At 45.4% G+C, this 19,771-nt stretch overlaps 1 protein-coding gene across 1 annotated transcript; it reads right to left on the bottom strand.

The window, feature by feature from the left end:
* Positions 1-5,558: 5,558 nt before the first annotated feature.
* Positions 5,559-19,404, bottom strand: cmtm7 (CKLF-like MARVEL transmembrane domain containing 7). Its single transcript, XM_082552154.1, has 5 exons — positions 19,164-19,404; positions 15,835-16,011; positions 14,719-14,817; positions 14,404-14,482; positions 5,559-13,597 (listed from the first exon to the last, which is right to left on the bottom strand). Exons 1-5 carry the CDS (start codon positions 19,272-19,274, stop codon positions 13,590-13,592), a joined length of 474 nt encoding a protein of 157 aa, XP_082408280.1. The 5' UTR covers positions 19,275-19,404; the 3' UTR covers positions 5,559-13,589.
* Between the last annotated feature and the right edge of the window lie 367 nt (positions 19,405-19,771).

The following is a 19,771-nucleotide window of genomic DNA, read 5'->3' as shown; positions in this document are numbered from 1 at the left end:
AAATGCTCAACCAGACCGCCGTCAGGTCTCGCACGCTACAGCCGCTCTATCACGTGACACATACTGCTCCGACGTGCTCCGAGTTACGCCATGTCGCAAGTTTTGTGAGGTACTTTCATTATATTTAATGGATCGGATTACATTTTTTTATTTCTCTCCGATGTCCGATCCAGTAATTTAGGTCAGTATCGGACCGATTCCCATACGTCATGTCGGATCGGTACATCTCTAAATGAAACTGAACAGATCTAAAGAAGGTGTTCCTGAAATTTGGCTTTATTAGAACAGGACGGATGGATGAGCACAGCCCTCTCAGCACAGGGCTGACAGGACTTATAAACCATAATGTACATCAAATACACAGTGACTTAAAAGAAATCAATAAATACACAAACACTTCAACCGCTGCTTCCTCAGACTGCATGAGTAACAGGAACCACTCACTGTCGGATCTGTGAGCGCTAAAATGACTCTGTTACTAGAGCCATCCAGTCGTTCTCTAAAAGTGAACATTAACTTTCTTCAAAGTGCTTTAAAAGTCCAAACACCCACAGCTACAAACATCTGGCTGGCACTACCCCCTCTAGGTCTCCTGACCACAAGGGGGCAGTATATAACGGTATGCAACAAACATAAATCAACAAAATCACTTAAACAAAAGCTGAATTTGTGTCAAACAGTATTTGCCTGCACATAGAGCTTACATCTTTGTCTGTATATGTCATCGTTTCTGTGGTCAGTAGTAAAGTAACCGAGGTATTTCCCCTTTTTGAAAGAAAAAATGTGTAACCCCTGGACTAAAGAACAGATGCTCCAAGTGGGCGAGGTGCTAATTTTCAGATGGCAGGTCTACATCTAGAATCAAAATGAGCACAAACATCAACAACCAAAGTGAAGCATTAAGACAAAACAGAGCAATGTCACACAGGATCCACACATTTGGGCCACAAAATAGATGTAAATTGACTAAAGTAAGACACAAATCAGACAAAAACAGATGCAGCAGGATCACAAACAGACACATGTTGGCTACATGTTGATGCTAAATGACTAAAATCACACGTGCAACACTTTCTACATATTTGACAACAGAAGAAGAACACAAACAAAGTTGGAATGTATTTTTAATTATTTTAAATTTTTATTTTATGCCAAATTAGATATTTTGCATAATCAAGCACCAAATCACAAAGTCTCCTCCCTGTTTGTACTGTAAGGTCAAAACCCTACAGTACTACAGAGAACCCCAACAATCAAACGATCCCCCTCTGAGCAAGCACGAGGCGACTGTGGGGAAGAAAAACTCCCTTTTAACAGGAAGAAACTTCCAACGGAACCGGGCTCAGAAGGGACGGCCATCCGCTGCGACCGGTTGGGGGGGATGGAAATCAAAAAGGAGACGAGATGGCGTGAACTACAGTTGTTAGAATTTGGATTTGGTGCTAAAATTCTGCTTCAAGATGTTAAAAGAAGCAGGGCGGCGGGGAAAAGCCAGGATGGTCATTTCAATCATCTCTGGCTTTAGTGAACCACCTGAAGGGTTTTTGCAGAGTTTTTCCCAACGCTGAAAAAACCCTGGAAATTTTGGACTTTTTGGGAGGACCGGGGATGACTCCGAGGCGCATTTTTAGATGCTTTGTCAGAACCTCATCAAAAGACGCATCCTTTGCCATCGCAGCCTTTAACACAGTGTCTGGGGAGCCAAACTCCTTGATGAGGCATTTGGTCATTTTCTTGATGAACTTTTTCTTGTCCTTCATCAGACTTGTGACGGACTCTGTGCTGCTGAGTTCAGGCTGCATCAGATCTCTCAGACGCTTGAGGATCGCGTCAGGTTCTTTTGTAGTACATGCTGCACTGGCAAAAAAGTGTTGAGTTTCAGGGTTAGATTTTCTGATGACTCTCATCATGAGGAGAACGGCGAGGTCACTGGAAATTTTCTCAGCATCAGAAGATGACGCTGATACAGACCTCATCTCTGACATGTCAGAGGAATCCTTGGGTGAGCCTGAAACACTGGCAGAGCGTTTTTGTGGGGAAATGCTCCCAGACTTTGGTGTCTGATCAGGTGTCTGATCAGGTGAGTGATCAGGTACCAGAAAGCATTTTTCTGGGGTACTGCTCCCAGACTTTGGTGACTGATCAGGTGTCTGATCAGGTGACTGATCAGGTGACTGAAAAGGTACCACAAAGCATTTTTCTGGGGTAATGCTCCCAGACTTTGGTGTCTGATCAGGTGACTGATCAGGTGACTGAAAAGGTACCAGAGAGCATTTTTCTGGGGTAATGCTCCCAGACTTTGGTGACTGATCAGGTGACTGATCAGGTGACTGAAAAGGTACCAGAGAGCATGTTTCTGGGGTACTGCTCCCAGACTTTGGTGTCTGATCAGGTGACTGAAAAGGTACCAGAGAGCATTTTTCTGGGGTACTGCTCCCAGACTTTGGTGTCTGATCAGGTGACTGATCAGGTGACTGATAAGGTACTACAAAGCATGTTTCTGGGGTACTGCTCCCAGACTTTGGTGTTACAGGTGTCGGAACAGATTCTCTTCCACTTCCATCTGAATCTGTGCTGGTTTCCTTTGTTGGGATCTTCGTTCTTTTAATAATGTTCTGGATTTCTTCCACAGCCACAGAAATTTTGTCCTCAATCAGGTGATCTTCGTCTTCGTTCTCCACCCAGAGTAAAAGTTTTTGTACAAACTTTTCTACTGCGTCTTCTACGAGCACATAGAGGACTTCAGCAGAAAAGGGAGGCTTGGATCCATGTGCTGGTTGTGGAGTCCTGCAGATGACGGTGTCAGACAGGGATCTACCCATTACAGGTTCGGGGACTTGATACAGTCGATCCGTCATAAGTAGATCAAACATTTTTGCCGTTAACTCCACAGTGAAATCTCTGGTTGCTCCACCAGTTCTAAAGTTTTCCACTGTTTTGTGGATGCTGAAGAGTTTTTCTTCCTTTGTTAATTTCTCATACAACTGATTAACGTCTGATCTAATCGCGTCGAAGTCGACGGGAGAGGAGCGTATGTAACGGAGCAGTGTGTTTCGGCTGGAAACCGTACTGTTATCAGAGGGCACCGTGTCACCTTTGGGGTCCTTGCAAATGTTTTTCAGACAAACAAGAAATTTTCTGTTTGCCTTTATTACTTTTCTCAGGTCTTTTTTCGTTGTTTCAAATTGTTTTCTGGCAAACATGGAAAAGCGCTGTTTGCGTGCTTTGAGCCGGGAGTGAGAGGTGGATTGCAAACATCTGGAGAAGAAGTCTCTCAGCTTGTTGGTAATTAATCCTGCATTAAAGGCAGGACTCCTCTCACAGGGCTCTTCGCTGCTTACATCCATGTCGCCAATGATCTCATTTACGATGTCAGCTGCAACCACTTCTACTGGGGTTGCAGCCCGGAAACTTTGGCTTCCTGCGGCTCGTTTTGTTTCGTCCTTTTCTGTTAGAGTTTCTTCCTCATCTTCATCTGTCATCTCTCCATCTGAGCTCCTTGATGACAGAATCACAGAAATCTCTTTGATTGCTGATTGCACGGACATCTTTGAATCCGTACTTTCTGTACCGGAATCAGAGCCGCTCGACAGCTCACGCGCGTGCCTTTTAAGGCACGAGGCAGCGTGGCAAACCATGCGGTGCAGCTTTTTAATATCACTACATTTGCCGCTGACATAAACGGCGGGGTCTTGCGGGAGATCGGGGCTTTCTCTAACGAGTTTGACCGTTGAGCTGACCTTTTCGGAGATCTCTTCCTCAACCATCCGTGTCAGCTCGTCAGTGCTCTCAGGTCGCTGTTCCAGGACGTTAAGAGCGCCGGCGATGGCAGCTGAGATGGAGTCTCCGAGGGACGGGCTTATTTTCCCCGCACCTAAAGGCTCCGGATCTTCCTTCATCATGCGATCCTGAATAACAGGAAGGGCATTTTTGAGGATTCTGCTAGAGGCGGTCTGAATGATTTCACAAATCATATCAGCGAGCACCGCTCGGACGCCTGAGTCGCATGTGCCACTTTCTATCATGCTCCACTCAGCTCCAGAGAGCCTTTGGAAGCACCTGTTGAAAGGTGGCATAATCTGGTCTGGTGTGACCACGACTGTATTTTCGTTTTCGCTGCGTGTTGACATGGTTGTATCGCACATTAGATTTTCTGGGTTTGAGAGAACAGCTGGATAATTTCCTTGTTGGGAGAACGCCGACTGTTGAACATTTGCAAACAGGTGAGCAGTGATGTTTCTGTGTGAGCGCTCCTATTTAAAGCTTTCCCTGCCTGTGACGTGGCTGTGACGATCAAAGCAGAAGCTGATTCCTTTGATCTGCCAGTGACGCCACACAGAACGCACGAGCGCACGGATAGAAGCCGCGCCCTCACCATATCCCAGGATTCACTGCGAGTCAGCGGTTGAAGAAAAATGGCGGACGGCCGAAGTGAAGCGCAGAAATACCGTCTTCAAAGTGAGCGCGGCGCTTTTGTCCCACTGCAAATATACCGCGGAACAAATGTTAGCATAATGAAAAGTCTTAAAGTCGCATTTAGCGACCCTTCGGCTAAGTTACGTGACGTTAGTGAGGTCGCGTTTAACGCGCTCTTTCTCCGTTAGTTCGTTCAGGTTTCTGCCGAAGCTCCGTCTGTTTGTCGCCGTGAAGCCAAACGTACTTAAACGGTTCAGGAAACACCGAGCAGACGGTTGAGCAAATATGTGGCCCGCGAACTGCGGTGAGGACGCAGACTCAAGCATGCTGTGCTGCAGTTTGTCCTTAAAGAGCTCTCATCCTGTTTAAAGCGCTAACAATGAGACAGACAGTAGATGGAGAAGTCCTCCTGCTGTTTCCTGCTGTTGTTGTCAGGCTTATATCAAACAACCCGAGTCTGTCACCTTTGTTATAAAGACCAACACTCTGCAGGATCCTGTTTCTCTCTGATTCAAACACATAAAGTGTGTCTTTGTGACGATAAGAGGAAACGGTGTTTTCATCCTGCAAGTTCACACAGATTTGATAAACTTCTGCTGCTTTTGTTGCTGACTGCTGTGGTTGATTTCCTTCTGCAAGTGTCCAGAGTCAGAAGAGCCTGAGAAGGTGAGAGGAGACGGAGGCTCTCCACCCCTGATGAGACACCAGGACAGATCCAGGACAGTGTGAGGAGGAGGAAGAGGAGCCAGCAGCAGCTGAGAGATGCAGAGGAGAGCAGACAGCTCTCTGTAGTTGAGGGACTGCTAAAAACACTGAAAACACTTTTATATTTGCTTCCTGTATCTGCAGAAGCATCTCCAACACAACCTGTAACAGCTGCATACAGGAACCACTCACTGCTGTTCGTCCTGCAGGATCTGAGAGGGAACCAAGGAAAAATAAGGGAACCACAGACAACTTTGATAATGCTTTGATTTATCCAGAATATATGTAGTTCAAATGTTGTTTTCATCAGTGGGATTGTGCTGGTTTCAGTGGGGAAAGTGTGCAGCTCATTTAGACACAAAGTTGTCCCTTCATAAGATAAGATAAGATAACCTTTATTAGTCCCACACGTGGGAAATTTGTAAAGTGTGTCAGTATTTTCTAAAGATGTTTCTGTATCATCTCTCTGCTGTTAGAGCCTCCAAACATCAGCCTGCTTATGCTCTCACATCTGCAACATCTGAAGTAAATTATGCTGCACAGTTTTGTCATCAATAAGAGAAGATTTACTGCATCAGTTTGTCTTCATTTCATCTGAAACACACACGGATCAAATCTCTGACTTTATTTTTGGGATATTGCCCTTAAATGTAACTAAAGCTTTCACACAGGGCTCGTAAATGATATGAAATAGAAACAAATACCTTGAATTTTGACTGAAATGTCATATTTGATTCCACCACTGAGCTTTCTTTGTGCAGAATCAGAATGGGTTTTATTTCCAAATGTTGAGCAGCTTTACAACATTAGCAAATTGCTGCTTAGTGCAAAACATACTGTCAGACAACGCTGAAAGAAAGCAAAACTGAAAAGTGCTCAGTAGATATATACATGATAGCAGGTGGTGCTCAGTGCAAGCATGGAGTGATGCAGTGAACAGTGTAGGCTCACTGTGTTCTGTATCTAGTAAATATCAATGATGTCACTCCTGATACGTTTGTACCATCAAACTGAGCATCAGTCTACACATCTGCTTTAAACACAACTGTAAAAAACACGTATCTGACATTATTCCGTCAAACTGTCACAACACGTGTTTTATTTAGGACCATTAACTCTGCTCCGACTGTATCGAGGCCTCGTCTGCAGCCTGTGAACGGTTTGTACGCTGTTTTATTGAGAAGGTCTCCTCCACCAGGGCTCAGATCTTTCTGCTCATGACCTCTCAGTCTCTGCTTCCTGCTCTGCTGTCTTTGAGCCGGTGACTCTGTCCGCTTTAAAGGAGACTGTTGGTCATTTTAAGCCTGCAGGGTCTCCAAACGATGCTGCCCCTCCTCGACTCTTAAAACACGTGTTAACTGCAGTTGGACCTTTGCTTTTTGAGCAAACCACAGTTTGATGTCAGGTGTTGTCCCTAAAGATGTTAAACATGCTGTAGTCAAACCCCTGATTAAAAAACCTGCTCTTGATCCTATGACTCTTGTAAATTACAGGTCTATCTCCAAACTACCTTTTCTTTCCAAATGTCTTGAAAAGAGCTCACAGCCAATGAATGGCCTTCCTGGGAAAGCAAAATGTTTTAGATGTTTTCCAGTCAGATTTTAAACCCTTTCACTGAATCAGCCCTGTTCAAAGTTTTAAGGACATATTTTTAGCTCCTGACGCTCGGGACTGTGTTGTTCTGGTGCTTTTAGATTTGACAGCTGGCTTGATACAGTGCATCACGCCATATTACTCTCTGGTTTGGAGCACTGGGTGGGCACGAGGGGCCCTGGAGTGGTTCAGGTCCTGCTTGGCAGGGTGAACTTTTTGTGCCGTGCTGTCCTCTGTGGTGTGGTGTCCCACAGGGCTCAGTTCTCGGCCCCCTCTTGGTTCTGTACTGAGTTAACTCAGTTGCATTGTATTCCCCTTTTATGCTGATGACTGAACACATACTCCACACAGCCACTACTTCAGTGTCTTGAAATTAAGGCTTGCATGTCTCTTAACTTTTTAAAATTCAATGACAAAAAGACCGAGGTGATGGTTTTTGGTAGCCCCACTGAGACCCCCAATATTTAGATTCCTTTGCCCAGCATGTTAAACCAGCTGTCACAAACCTGGGGGTCAAAGTGACTGTGATCTGACGTTTGGCAGTCAGATTGAGGCAGCTGGCTAAAGCAGGTTTTTCACAGCTATCCACGCCTTTGTTAGCACTCGGCTGCATTACTGTAATGCACTCTATACTGGGGTCAGCGCATCATATATTACTCGTCTACAGAGGAGGCAAAATGCCGCAGCTCGTCTTTTAACTGGCACTCGACAGTTTGAGCACATTTCCCGTTTCAGCTTCACTTCACTGGCTGCCAATACTTTTAGGATTCATTTTAGAATTCTTTTATTTGCTTTTAAAGCTCTCCACGGCCTCGCCCCATCTCATCTCTCTGAGCTGCTACAGCCTCATACACCCACCTGCTCTCTCAGGCCAGCTGATCAGCTGCTCCTGCATGTACCCCGGACAGGGCGTAAACTTAGAGGAGATCGTGCTTTTGCTGTAGCAGCTCCCAAACTGTTTTTAGTTGGTTCTATGTTGTTTTTTAATACAGGGCTGTTTGAAATTTTATTTTTTTTCTTAACATATCTGCTGTACAGCACTTTGGTCCTGTGCTGGCTGTGTTAAAGTACTTTATAAATAAAGTTGGATTGGATAAAGTGTCCAAAGACATCCAGCTTGTGGGGACAGGTTGATTGGATAATCCAAATTGTCACTAGGTGTGAATGTGTGAATGAAAGTGAGCACGAATGGTTGTCTGTCCCTGTGTGTTGGCCCTGCGACAGACTGGCGACCTGTCCAGGGTGGACCCCGCCTCTCGCCCTATGACAGCTGGGATAGGCTCCAGCGCCCCCCGCGACCCTGAAAAGGATAAACGGAAGCGAATGGATGGATGGATACAGTGCTGTGGGTTTTCCACAGGGACAACTTTTAGGACTCTTTATCTTTCTAATGTTTGCTAATAATCCACACGGTTCTCTACACATGAAAGCGTTAGCATGCCGCTAACGCTTTCATGTGTTTTCAAAATGTGCCTCAAACATCAGATTAGCGAAAACTGAAAGCATTTATTTTACACACAGATTTTTCCACCCACAGCAAAATGCTAAACCTCTACACACACTGATGACTGTTTTACACAAAGACGTTACTAAACAGATAAATGCATCATTTTGTTAACTTTAATAATACTTTGTTTCCATTTTTCATGTGTTTGTTCCTCGTGTTCTATGAAACTAGCAGAGACAGAACTGGTGCAATGAGCCTTTAATTCACAACATGCAATAAATCACAACTTGTAGTTTGAACACATTTTAAAAATGTAGAAAAACAACTCGTGTTTGTGATGTCACTCAAACACTGTACACATCTTTTATTGTAATATAATAAAATCACAAGTCCAGCCTGATCGTGGCTCCTCACAGAAGTCAAGTGACCAATCCACACCCACAGAACATTAAGGCACTTTGGAGAAAACACTAAATGAACTACCAGGTGACCGTGTCCACTGGGCTCCTCGCTCTCATGTGTATACATTTATCCTAGTCTCGATCTCAAACATTCGATTCACAGATTCGGGAACTTTAAGAAGCAAACGTCCAATCAGAATTTAACGTTGGAGAAAGAAAACCTTTGAAACAGCTGTTAGGACGGCTGCTCCACGACCTGCTGTTACAGCTTTTCCTGGCGCCGCCCCTTGTGTCATCACAGGAAACAGCAGTGACGGGATTCAGCTCAAACAAAAAGATTTAATATGAGCTGAATAATCGACCAAATGTATGCAGGACTTTAGTCTGTAGTAGAAACACAATCAGTGGCATTAAAAATGAAAGAATAGACCTGAGACTAAAAGTTGCTGTTGAGTAAAATGTTTCCATGTGTGAAGCTTTGTTGGTCTCAAATGAAACAAACAGACTCGAGATTAAAGAAAGTCACGTTTCTCACTCACTATGTGTTCACAGACTCTCTGCATCGAATCATATCTGTTATTAATCTCTGTCTCTCCTCCACAGCATGTCTTCATCCTGTCTTCCTTCTCTCACCAACCAATCACAGTGATTGGCCCCGCCCCTCCCTGAGCCTGGTGCTGCTGTAAATGAATCTGTGGCATGTGTAGAAAACAGGGTCAAGACTTGTACAACTAGAAGACTTCCAAGTCTTGCCCAATTGCATACGAGCTTTGGCTGCTTTCCACTAAACTGGAACATTTGTACAAACAAATCTCACCTGGAGACCGAGTCGTTTCCCTCCGACAGTGAAAAATGTAATGAGCAGTAATGTATTATCAGCGGTCCAGATTCATAGCCAGTCTAATGAATGTTTCTGTCCCCCAGTGGACACGCAGCCATACATCAGGTCACTTTGCATCAGTGAGAATATCATCATCAAGCTGGAGCCAAAATAAATAATGTAAACAGTGTGGTTTGTCTATGGTGGAGCCCGGATCCATCAGAGTACTCGAGGCATGGAAATAACTGTAAACGCTCACAGCAACGCCTTCAAATAGCCTTCAGGAAAACCACATCGCTGTCCCACTCTGACTGACAAACACCTTCGTTTTGGATTCACGCAAAACATCCAGACGGAAAATTAAAGCCCAGCTTTAGGGTAAAAAAAATAAGTCCAAGGAAACAGAAACAAGAAAAGTTTGAATTTTATCCCAAACTGGAAAAACAGCATAGTAAAAGTTCAACCATAGAAATAGTAAATACATACAAAACTCAAATGTAAATCTTTTCACGTGTTGTGATTTAACACGATGATGTAACGGCCTGCTGCAGTAAGCTTATCAGTGCATAAGAAACCAAACTCTTACAAATGAAGCTGGTGCAGACAGGAAACCAAAGAGGCAGCGAGCACAGCAAGTGAGCATGGTGCACCATTACGAACAGCATCACAGCGTGAAATAAAGCTTATGAGACACGTGACGTTAATGGGACGGGAACCCCTCCACACTGTGCGACCCTCAGGGGTTCAGGCCCTGACGTACCGGACTCACTGGGAGCAGGCAGGATGTGATGTCACTGTTGTGAAGTCAGTCCCTGCAGCCTATCAAACAGGACCGTGACTGTATGAGGAACTCGCAGTCTCTACCTGCAGGGTCACATGACTTCATGACCAGCTTCAGATAACGAAGAGCTGAGTGACCGCTCTTATTCAGTGTCTCAGTCAGTGGCACGTTTTACTACTGAAACCCTGTGGGCGGGGCTTGTACCCTGGACAGGTCACCCCACCTACGTCTTTGGACTGTGAGAGGAAACCCAGACAGGGAGAACATGAAGCTCCAACCGCTGCACCGCTAAGCCACCACAACCTAATTATGCTTTTTAAAGTTAGTTTATGAAGTTGTCTGAAGCTGAAAGCATTCGTACAAAAAGCTCACATGCTTTCATCAAGTTCCTACACCAACTAGAACATCCTGACGGTTCCCACAGACCAGTCGAGCAGGAACCCGTTACGATGTCACACAGTGTGTAGAGGCTCCAGGATCAGACACTAACGGGTATTTAAATGTACTACAAAGTACTGTGTAAACCTTCCACAGTTTAACATTCAGTTTGAATCCAATTAGAGGTCAGGCCTTCATTTGGTGCTCTGAGCTACTTCAGAGGAAATTTCAGACACATTCAGTGCACAGTCAGAAGCATCGCACAGTAAGGCAGTAATCTCAGGATTATCGTTACACACCGAATGGTTTTACTCGTTTGTTAACGACAGGTGGCAGAAAAGGGTCTAACTTTGAGCCTTTTTATTCTAAGAATTAAAGCGAAACCAGTTTGGGTTCTATGAAGAACACGCAGCAGAAAAACTGGAAATGTGTTTTTCCTCCAAGACGTTCACAGCAGTTTATCTGCACACCTGTAAACTGGGATTAATCGCTAAAAACAATCAAACAATAAATGGCACTTTGTTATTAAAGACCAATAAGACAAGCAGCAGCTGTCATGTGAACACTGACATGTTAGCATGAACTCCCCTCCTGTCCAATCAGATCGGCAGTGCAGCCGAGAAAAAATGGGCGTGGCATCAACAATAGTCATGCTAGGTCACGCTTGTTAGCTAGTGCTGCTATATTAACCTCTTCATTAAATTCCATTTAATAAAATGTTAACTATGTATCAGTAATGCACAGTCAACAGAAAACATAAGCATGGTTTAACCATTTTCAACAAACTCTTAATTCTGTCTCTTCAATTTGTTTTAATAATCACTTAGCTGTAAGCTAACGTCTCGGCTAACGTTGGCTACCTGCCACATTTGGCGTCTCTGTCTCGATTCGTAACGATTGTTCACGTTAAAGTTTTTAGGTTCAGAGGTGTGACTTCATTTTCCACGTAAGTTCAACTGAGCGTTGAGTCAATCAGAGATGTTTGCAGAGCTGACAGCCCAGAGGTGCTGCATGCGGTCGGAGCTAGCAGTTAGCGGGAGTGGACGTCACCGTGTGCAGATTAATAAAAGTTTTCTGTCACTGAGTGAAAGCACAGATTAAATAACTATGATCAGAACGAACGGGCTGGGAGAGGTACGCAGAGATTGTGCTTAAACAGTCGGACGATTGTAAAACGGCTAACACGCTGCGCTCAGTGCAGCACATTGAATATTTACAGCATCTTTTCATTGTTAGCTCGTCTGTGCGTTCACTGATGTGGCGTTGCAATGACTTCTTTTGGAAAACACACATTCTCCAAAAATGTAGCTTCCAACATATAATTATAAATCCAAACACTTTTAAATGGATGATGTTTAATATTTACTACAATATGTCTTCGTCTGTCCATAGATACACACTTTTAATCTCTTTGGTTCATTTGAATCCATCTCAGCGCGTCTGAACGAAGTATCATTGATCATTAATCACGTGAATATTTGGATAATCTGAATGAATCCATGTCATTACATTTATTAATCTGCACAGATTTCCACACAGTTCATTTTTAATCCTGATATAATTTATACATCGCTCTCTTTTGGCATCCTCTAAAATAATCACAGATGTGCTTTTTAAATACAAAATTCAGACTGAATTTTAAATTCAAATGGCTAAAAGTTTGGTTCTTTTAAGCACCGAGGACAGCTGAACAAAAAGAGTAATTACAATAATCTGCAGTTCCTGCTGAAACGTCTCTAAACTGTTCAGTTACAGATTGAATCCACGTCAGTGACATATTACATGTTCTTCCTCCATAACACAGACGCTGTGCTTTGGCCTTTATTTCTCTTATTGTCAGTAAATCCCACAAGCAGACATCAAACACTGGAGCTTCCCACAGAACACCTCTCGACACACAAAAACATTCAGGTTTATCTCCTGTACATGTGTCTACGGGACACACGGCTCCCAGCTGTGGTCTGATTTAACGCGACACAAACTGAACCGCGTGTTTTCTGATGTATTTGTCGGGTTTTCGAGCATCTCAAGCAGAACAGCTGGAGACATTTGTCTTTAATGTAAGTGGGCGTGTCCATGAGTCAAACTGGTTCTTATATTTATCTGCAGCTTGTTTTGTAATATAAATGAACAATGACATCATTACTGACCCACATAATCAATGTGAGATTTTTTCAATCATTAAAACTTGCAACCTGTTTACATGCGTGTGGTTTGCACTGTTTACATGCAGCGTCTTCAGCTTCCTTGAATCTTTAAAAATGACCCAGCTGGCTAAAACAAACTGAACCTCCAGCAGGTTAGACTCCGCCCACGGGCTTCCTGACAATCAAAGAAATAACGATTTCTGCCACGTGTCTTTACTCGCCAAAAATGACGATGTTTTGTTCTTTTGCTTTGTTGGCATGCCGACGTTTTACCTGTTTCATTTGTTAGCATGCTGCTGTTTTACAGCCCCTGAGTAAATTTTTAGCATGCTAACAACAACATTAGCATGCAACTCGTGTTTGAGTGATAAAAATATTTCAACACTAATATTTTAAAGTAGAACTGCTGTAATTTTAATGCATCTGTGGTCCAAACTGCTTCTGCAGAGCTCGAGGAAGTTTCAAAGGAGCAGAAGGATGGGCGCTGTAAACCGTGAGGACACGCTCATTTATGGCACACAGCAGTGTGAGGGCGCCATCGCTTTAGAGCCCACGCCTCATTCTTAAGGACAAAGAAAGAAAACAACAGGAATGATGGGAAATATAATAAAGGTGACAATTCCAGGTGACTGTGCTGTCGTTCATGAATGAGGATTACCGATGGTTCAAATGTGACCCAGAGCACCGTTACCATGGAAACGTGACCACAGCGGTCCGATTTAACGAGGAAGTAAAAGAATGACACTGACTGCTGTCCAGCCCAGCCGGTGCTGCGTCGGCGCTCCTCTGCAGTAAGAGTTATGATCACATCGATTTATCCAGGTGGTCGCTTGGCAGAGAAGAACCAGGACACAGCAAACTGCCAACACAGCCATCTGACTCCATCATGACGGGACGCTTTTTACATGGCTGCAGAAAAGCATGATGGGAGAAACATGCGGGGAGAGAGTGTTAGAGTCTCAGGGCAGTGGAAGTAATTGCTGTCATGTGGATCGGCCTCACATCTTTGGATGTGGCTCGAAGAAAACAGTTGGCTCACTGTTTGGAAAAAAAAAAGCACTTTTAACTGATTAGCATCGTTAGCATCGTTAGCATTCCTCAGGGAAACCCTCCTCTTATCACAGGGAACTCAGCTCGAGCAGGGAGGTGCACGCTTGCATTATTTATACGATAACAATGTTTTAAATGTGGTACGCAGCCCCCTTCAGTCCAACTGTGGACAAATATGCACCAGTCAGGTGTAACATAATGACCGTGTGCCTAATGTTGTGTCGGCCCCCCTTTGGCTGCACCCATCGAGGCTGTGCTGTGGGTGGAGCCTCTGCAGATTGGACCGTTTGTGCAGCACCTCGCCCTGATGCTCTGACTGAGGTGGCCCGTGACCCCGTGCCCCCTGCTCCTTCCTTGGAGCCCCGCAGGAGCTGCAGTGTCGCAGCTGCTCTGAGCCAAACTGTCACAAATCCTCACGCTCGTCCGATTTCCTGCCTCTAACATCGACTTTGAGCACAAAACGCTTACTAGTCCCTGAATGCACTGCAATTTAACAACATGCTTCACTTGAAACGTGCTCATAAAAAGCAGATGAGGCCATGAAGGTTTGATTCTGCAGCGCGTTAAAAAGACGACACCCTCGCCCAGCGCTGGAGACGTTTAACCCAAAACCACGTGAGCAGGTAACAGGCTCAGACCAGAAGCAGGTGAAGGACAGCACCTACCAGACTGAGGCCCACAAGCCACGCTGTAAGACGTCCACAAGTTCACGGCCATCAGGAACGTCGCTATGAATCCAAACACCTGTGAACGAACACACAATGCGTTACAAACACCTTTCAAAGTAAAGCTGCTCAAGTCTACTGACGGATCGCACTCAGCTCAGAGAAGTTCAGGCAGGACCAGATTTCTGTTCTCAGGAAAGAACTTAATGTGACGTCCTGCGTGATCAGAGGGAGGACTCGGTCTGCAGGAGCCACACACAGCTGGTCTGCTGCAAAGTGACACAACGCGAGTCTCGCAGTTGTGCGCTTACGTACCGATCCGGCCACCAGCGCTGAAACTCCACCGCTATTCGCCGAGGCGATGATGGAGGCGATGAGGATGAGGATGCATCCCACAGAGTAATGGAAGAACTCCTGAAACAGCAGAGGAACAATAAACATTTCTCAGCATCTGTCAGCACCTCGTGTCCACCACAGAGGAGCTCCGAGCCTTCCTCAGAGCTCCGCTTTAGTGAAGGCTTCAAAGTCGGGTCTGCTTCTGAAACCAGGATGCAAACATTCACTGTGCCGGAGCTTCAAGTCCCGTTTCACTCGCACGAGTTTTCATAGATTCATTAATAAATACCGCTGGACAGGAAGTGCTTTTAATTTCCAGCACGTCTCTCATCCTGCAGCCGGATGAGCTCGCTGAGAGTTCAGCACAGGAACCAGACCTGCACCGCAGCTGCTGGACTTTCAAAATAAGAGCAAGGGCCTGACCGCTGCTGAACAGATGTGCGTACAGATGTGCAGAGGATGCTGGGGGTCGGGTGACATGGAGGCAGGTGCTCTGCTGTGGAGCTTTATTAGTACTGCTTACAGCTGAGCAGACTGCATATATGTGCAGCGTCCACATGAAGATCAGCAATCATCTCACAATGTTTAACATTTCTCTGGATTCAACAGAACAGGAAGAGGAAGTCTCGCCATGTGTGGAAGCATAAATCTGAGCCGAGCGACTAACAGCTGCAGGGTGATGTTTCGTCTCAGGCTGAGATCTCCCAGCACGTTTGGTGCTCATGAACCTTTTCAAGGTCACAAAGCTCTCAAAAGGTTAAGGAACAATTTGCAGCAGCTGATTTGTTTCATTTTGATCAAAAGTCTGAGATTTGCTCTGAAAATCACCTCTGCTCACGGCCGACTGGTCAGGAAGGTAAACGAGGGACTGCTGGTGCACTGCAAGCATCCGCACATCAGAAGCTCTCTTCCTTCCTTGAACTCCACAGAGAAGCCAGAGGAACATTTGGGTTCTTCTGGCTTCTCTGCGTTGCATAACAGCAGCTTCCTGTTACGCTACGCTGAGAATCAAACGCTCAAGTCTTCGATGCAGAAGTTTGGCTGAAATGCAGAAGCGAGACCGACACAGACGGATGGAAGCGTCGCTCCTCTTACCGTCAGCGGCCAGTTGATGCAGGGCATCCTCGTCTGCAGCCTGCACAGGTGCATGAGGAAGAAGATGAGGAAGGCTACGAGGAACCACAGCGTCACCACCTCGAAGTACTGGAAGGCCGGCCAGCTGGGCCAGCCGCGAGTGCAGAACACACACAGGAAGGCGATGAGCAGGGAGATCTGGCAAAAGGGAAATTCATTTTAATATGTGCTTCCTTTGCATTAGAGGCGAGCAGCGGTTTGAGGACGTGCATCACATGTTTTTGCATCTGCTTGTTTAAACAAGCAAAAGAGAAGAAAGCGATGCGCCGCGTTCACGGCCGACGGTTTTCAGAAGAGCTCCTGAGCGCGTGCAGCGACTTCCACCTCAGGATCGGCCGGTTTGTCATGAGCTCCACACACTGTGAAAATGTCACTGCTGGACTGTTTGCAGATGTCACACTCATCATGTTTTCACTCCCCGTCCCAGCTTTTTAAAACTTCTTGCTGGCATCAAATGTAAAATGAGTTTTTATTTTCAGACAATAAATAAATAAATAAATAAATAAATAAATAAATAAATAAATGGTACATTTGGTTCTGGCAGCTTCAGCTCAGGTAAACGCTGTGTGGGGATGTGTGCAGGCTGTGGCTCTGATTGGCTCTGTGGCTCTACACTAACTTTTTGCCACTAAATGTTTTTCTTAGGCGCATCAGCACAAAAGTTAGGCGCACCCAAAGCTTTCAACCACATCGCCTAACGCTGCAGTTTTACATGTGCACTTTTAAAGGGGAAACTGATGTCACAGACAATATTCATTTGCAAATGATTAACTAACAATCTTATGCTTGTCCTTAAAGTGCGTGGCTCTCTTTGGTAATGCTGTAGGCAACGTTAAACGTATTCGTCACATCGGCTCCTCTGACGACCTGCCTGCTGCTGAAAGGCAGCGGGGGGGGGGGGGGACACTTTGGTGGTTGTTGAAATAGTTTGTGAGCTTTAACCTGAGATTCTGGTGTTTCTGGCAAAATACGTTTATATTTAAAAGTCCATTCAGGACTTAATGACTCGATATCCATATCAGAGAGGTCCCGCCCCTGACTGTCTCTGATTGGTTTAGACCACGATAGGGGCATGATGTGTGTCTGACCACACGGAGACGTTCAGAGTTGCAGAGACCTTTTTTTTCTTTCTAGTTGCACCATTAAAAAACTGGTGGCACTCCAGAGCCCTGCTCTGTTGCCACAGAAACTCTGATATTTAGCTCACATAAGCAGGAGTTGCTCCTGATGTGACGGCACAGCCTGAACCAACCAGGCCAAATGTGGCAGAAAGCTGTAAACATGGTTGTTCTGGGTCAAACAGCTGTTGGGTCTGAGTAATCGTTCAGCAGCCGATTTGTGTTTTTGTTTTAGTTCAAAGAATATTAGAATATTACCAAACCCTCCAGCGTCGTGGTCTCAGAGGAACACGTTTCAGACTGTTGACAGTACACGTGTTGGAGTACACATAGGAAACTGCATACAAACCACCGTGTTCAGAAATAATGAAGGAGGCGAGCTTCACTCCTGCAGGTCTGTTCTGAGACGGCGTTAAATGGTAAATGGCCTGTATTTATATAGCGCTTTACTAGTTCCTAAGGACCCCAAAGCGCTTTACATATCCAGTCACACACACATTCACACACTGGTGATGGCAGCTACATTGTAGCCACAGCCACCCTGGGGCGCACTGACAGAGGCGAGGCTGCCGGACACTGGCGCCACCGGGCCCTCCGACCACCACCAGTAGGCAACGGCTGAAGTGTCTTGCCCAAGGACACAACGACCGAGACTGTCGGAGCCGGGGCTCGAACCGGCAACCGTCCGATTACACGACGAACGCCCAACTCTTGAGCCACGATCGCCCTTTAAAAGGTTTTACACAGACGGTCAGACTCACCGGACACTTTATTAGGTACACTTGTTCAGCTGCACGCCAACACAAATATCAGCCAATCACATAGCAGTGACTCACTGAGACGACCTGCTGAAGTTCAGAATGATGGAGAAAGGCGACCTGAGTGACTCTGAACATGGTTGTTGGTCTGAGTGTGTCAGAAACCAATTTCTGAGCTGACAGGAAGGCACCAGGACCTCGAATACAGCACGATCTGGCATCCTTGTGTCGGTGTTGTTCCCACATCATCATCATAAATGTTCCAGGTTCAACATTGCGAGTGACCAATCACATTGTTGTGACGTCATACTTTTGCAAGCCGAGCGATTCATTCATTTACGAAATTCCAATGTTGCAAGGACAACATGCATAAATCTTACCGTTTGTTACAGAACAGCATCCTGAAATGCAAAGATTCAAATCGCTGCATCGGAGGACAGAGGCCGTTACGCAGACTTTTTTTTTACAGCGCTTTTTTTTACGAAGTCGCAAAAGTGTGACATCACAACAATGTGATTGGTCACTTGCAATGTTAAACCTGGAACAACATTTATGATGATGATGTGGGAACAACACCGACACGAGGGTGTCAGATCATCATGATGAACACTCGTTACGACCATCGCATGCAGAGCATCAATGAACGTGTGGAACATCGAGCAGATGGGCTACGGCAGCAGACGACCACACCAGGTGATCAGAGAAACGCTGCCTGGTCTGATGAGTCTCAGTTTCTGCTGCAACCGTCAATGATGGAGTCAGAGTTTGAGGAAGCAGCATGAAAGTGTGGATCCACTCTGGCCTGTTTCAGCGGTAAGAGCTTCACCGAAACGCCACAGCCTGCCTGAGTGTGGCATCCCTTTTTGACCAGAGTGTACCATCTTCTGATTGGCTGCTTCCAGCAGGATGACGCTCCATGTCACAAAATCATCTCACTGTGATCACATGACCAAAGCCCCTGAGAAATGTTTCCAGCAGCTTGTTGATTCTGAGCCATGAAGAATTAAAACATCTCTGAAGGAAAAACTGGATCCAAATGTTTGGTGCCAGTAAAGTGTACCTAATAAAGTGCCTTCTGAGTGGGTCTAACGGTGCTATTATAATAACACGAGGACACGTAAAACAGCTGGAGAGGTCCCCTGTAAAAGCCTGGGGGTCTGTAGCTGTCTCTGAGCCCCGGGCCCCGTTTTCTGTTCGCCCGTCCCTGTCTGGGTGGAAGTTTTTACGAAAATCAATATTTCTCCATCAGGAGCCGATCACTCCGAGCATCACAGGCCGATCAATAACAACAACAGTCGTTTAAATATTTCACAGTTAAAGTTTCTCGTGTCTAAATCTTTAGAAAAGCAGGCGCACACAAACCCGGGTAGAACCGGGTAAAGCCCCGGGGTTTGTCCACCGGACCGACTCTTACCAGCTGTCCGATCTTGAGCAGTCCCGGGATGGTCTGGGTGTAGCCCAGGTTCAGGCCGCTCTCCCCGGATGTCCTGGTGGTTGTTGTCGTGGTGATGACGGTGTGAGACATGATGCCGGTAAACAGCACGGTAAATGAAACGTTTAAACGAGTTTAACCGCAGCGGAAAGTCACCGTCGACCGCGCGACACGGCACAGCCCGTTTTTATCGCTGACGTCAACGCGCAGCAGATAAACGCGACTGCTTCCGGGATATATTTCATAATAAAAGCACCGACAAAACCCCGTCCTCTCAAAACACTTCAGTGTGTATTCATATATTTTCAGTATAATAACATTAGCATGTTTTTAATTTCATTTGTTTTTTGAGTGTATTTTTCTGAGTGTGTCTGAAATATCAATTTTTATGAGTTCCATAGACTGTATATAAAGATGGACACCACCACTTTGACGTCACCCCCTGGTTTTGGACATTTTAGAGCCTTGTTTTCTTATTAGTGTACATCCACACACACATATGTCTGCTAATCAGTGTTCAATAACATCTTATCACTCTCCTCCTTCACAGGTGAGCCACTCTGACAGAAACTTTGCGCGCACATCATTGA

The sequence above is a fragment of the Aulonocara stuartgranti genome (assembly GCF_965226115.1).
Source record: "Aulonocara stuartgranti genome assembly, chromosome: 11".
Taxonomy (NCBI): domain Eukaryota; kingdom Metazoa; phylum Chordata; class Actinopteri; order Cichliformes; family Cichlidae; genus Aulonocara; species Aulonocara stuartgranti.
Note: the sequence above shows the minus strand (reverse complement) of the source record. Positions and strands in the feature narration are given on the sequence as shown.

What these genes read in the sequence shown, in the direction of transcription:
- cmtm7 (XM_082552154.1), bottom strand. Translation starts at nt 19,274, where the DNA reads ATGTCTCACACCGTCATCACCACGACAACAACCACCAGGACATCCGGG. An exon ending in GCATCAACTGGCCGCTGACG is followed by an intron (nt 14,818 to 15,834) that starts GTAAGAGGAGCG and finishes CTGCTGTTTCAG; the next exon opens with GAGTTCTTCCATTACTCTGT. An exon ending in CAGCGCTGGTGGCCGGATCG is followed by an intron (nt 14,483 to 14,718) that starts GTACGTAAGCGC and finishes GTTCGTTCACAG; the next exon opens with GTGTTTGGATTCATAGCGAC.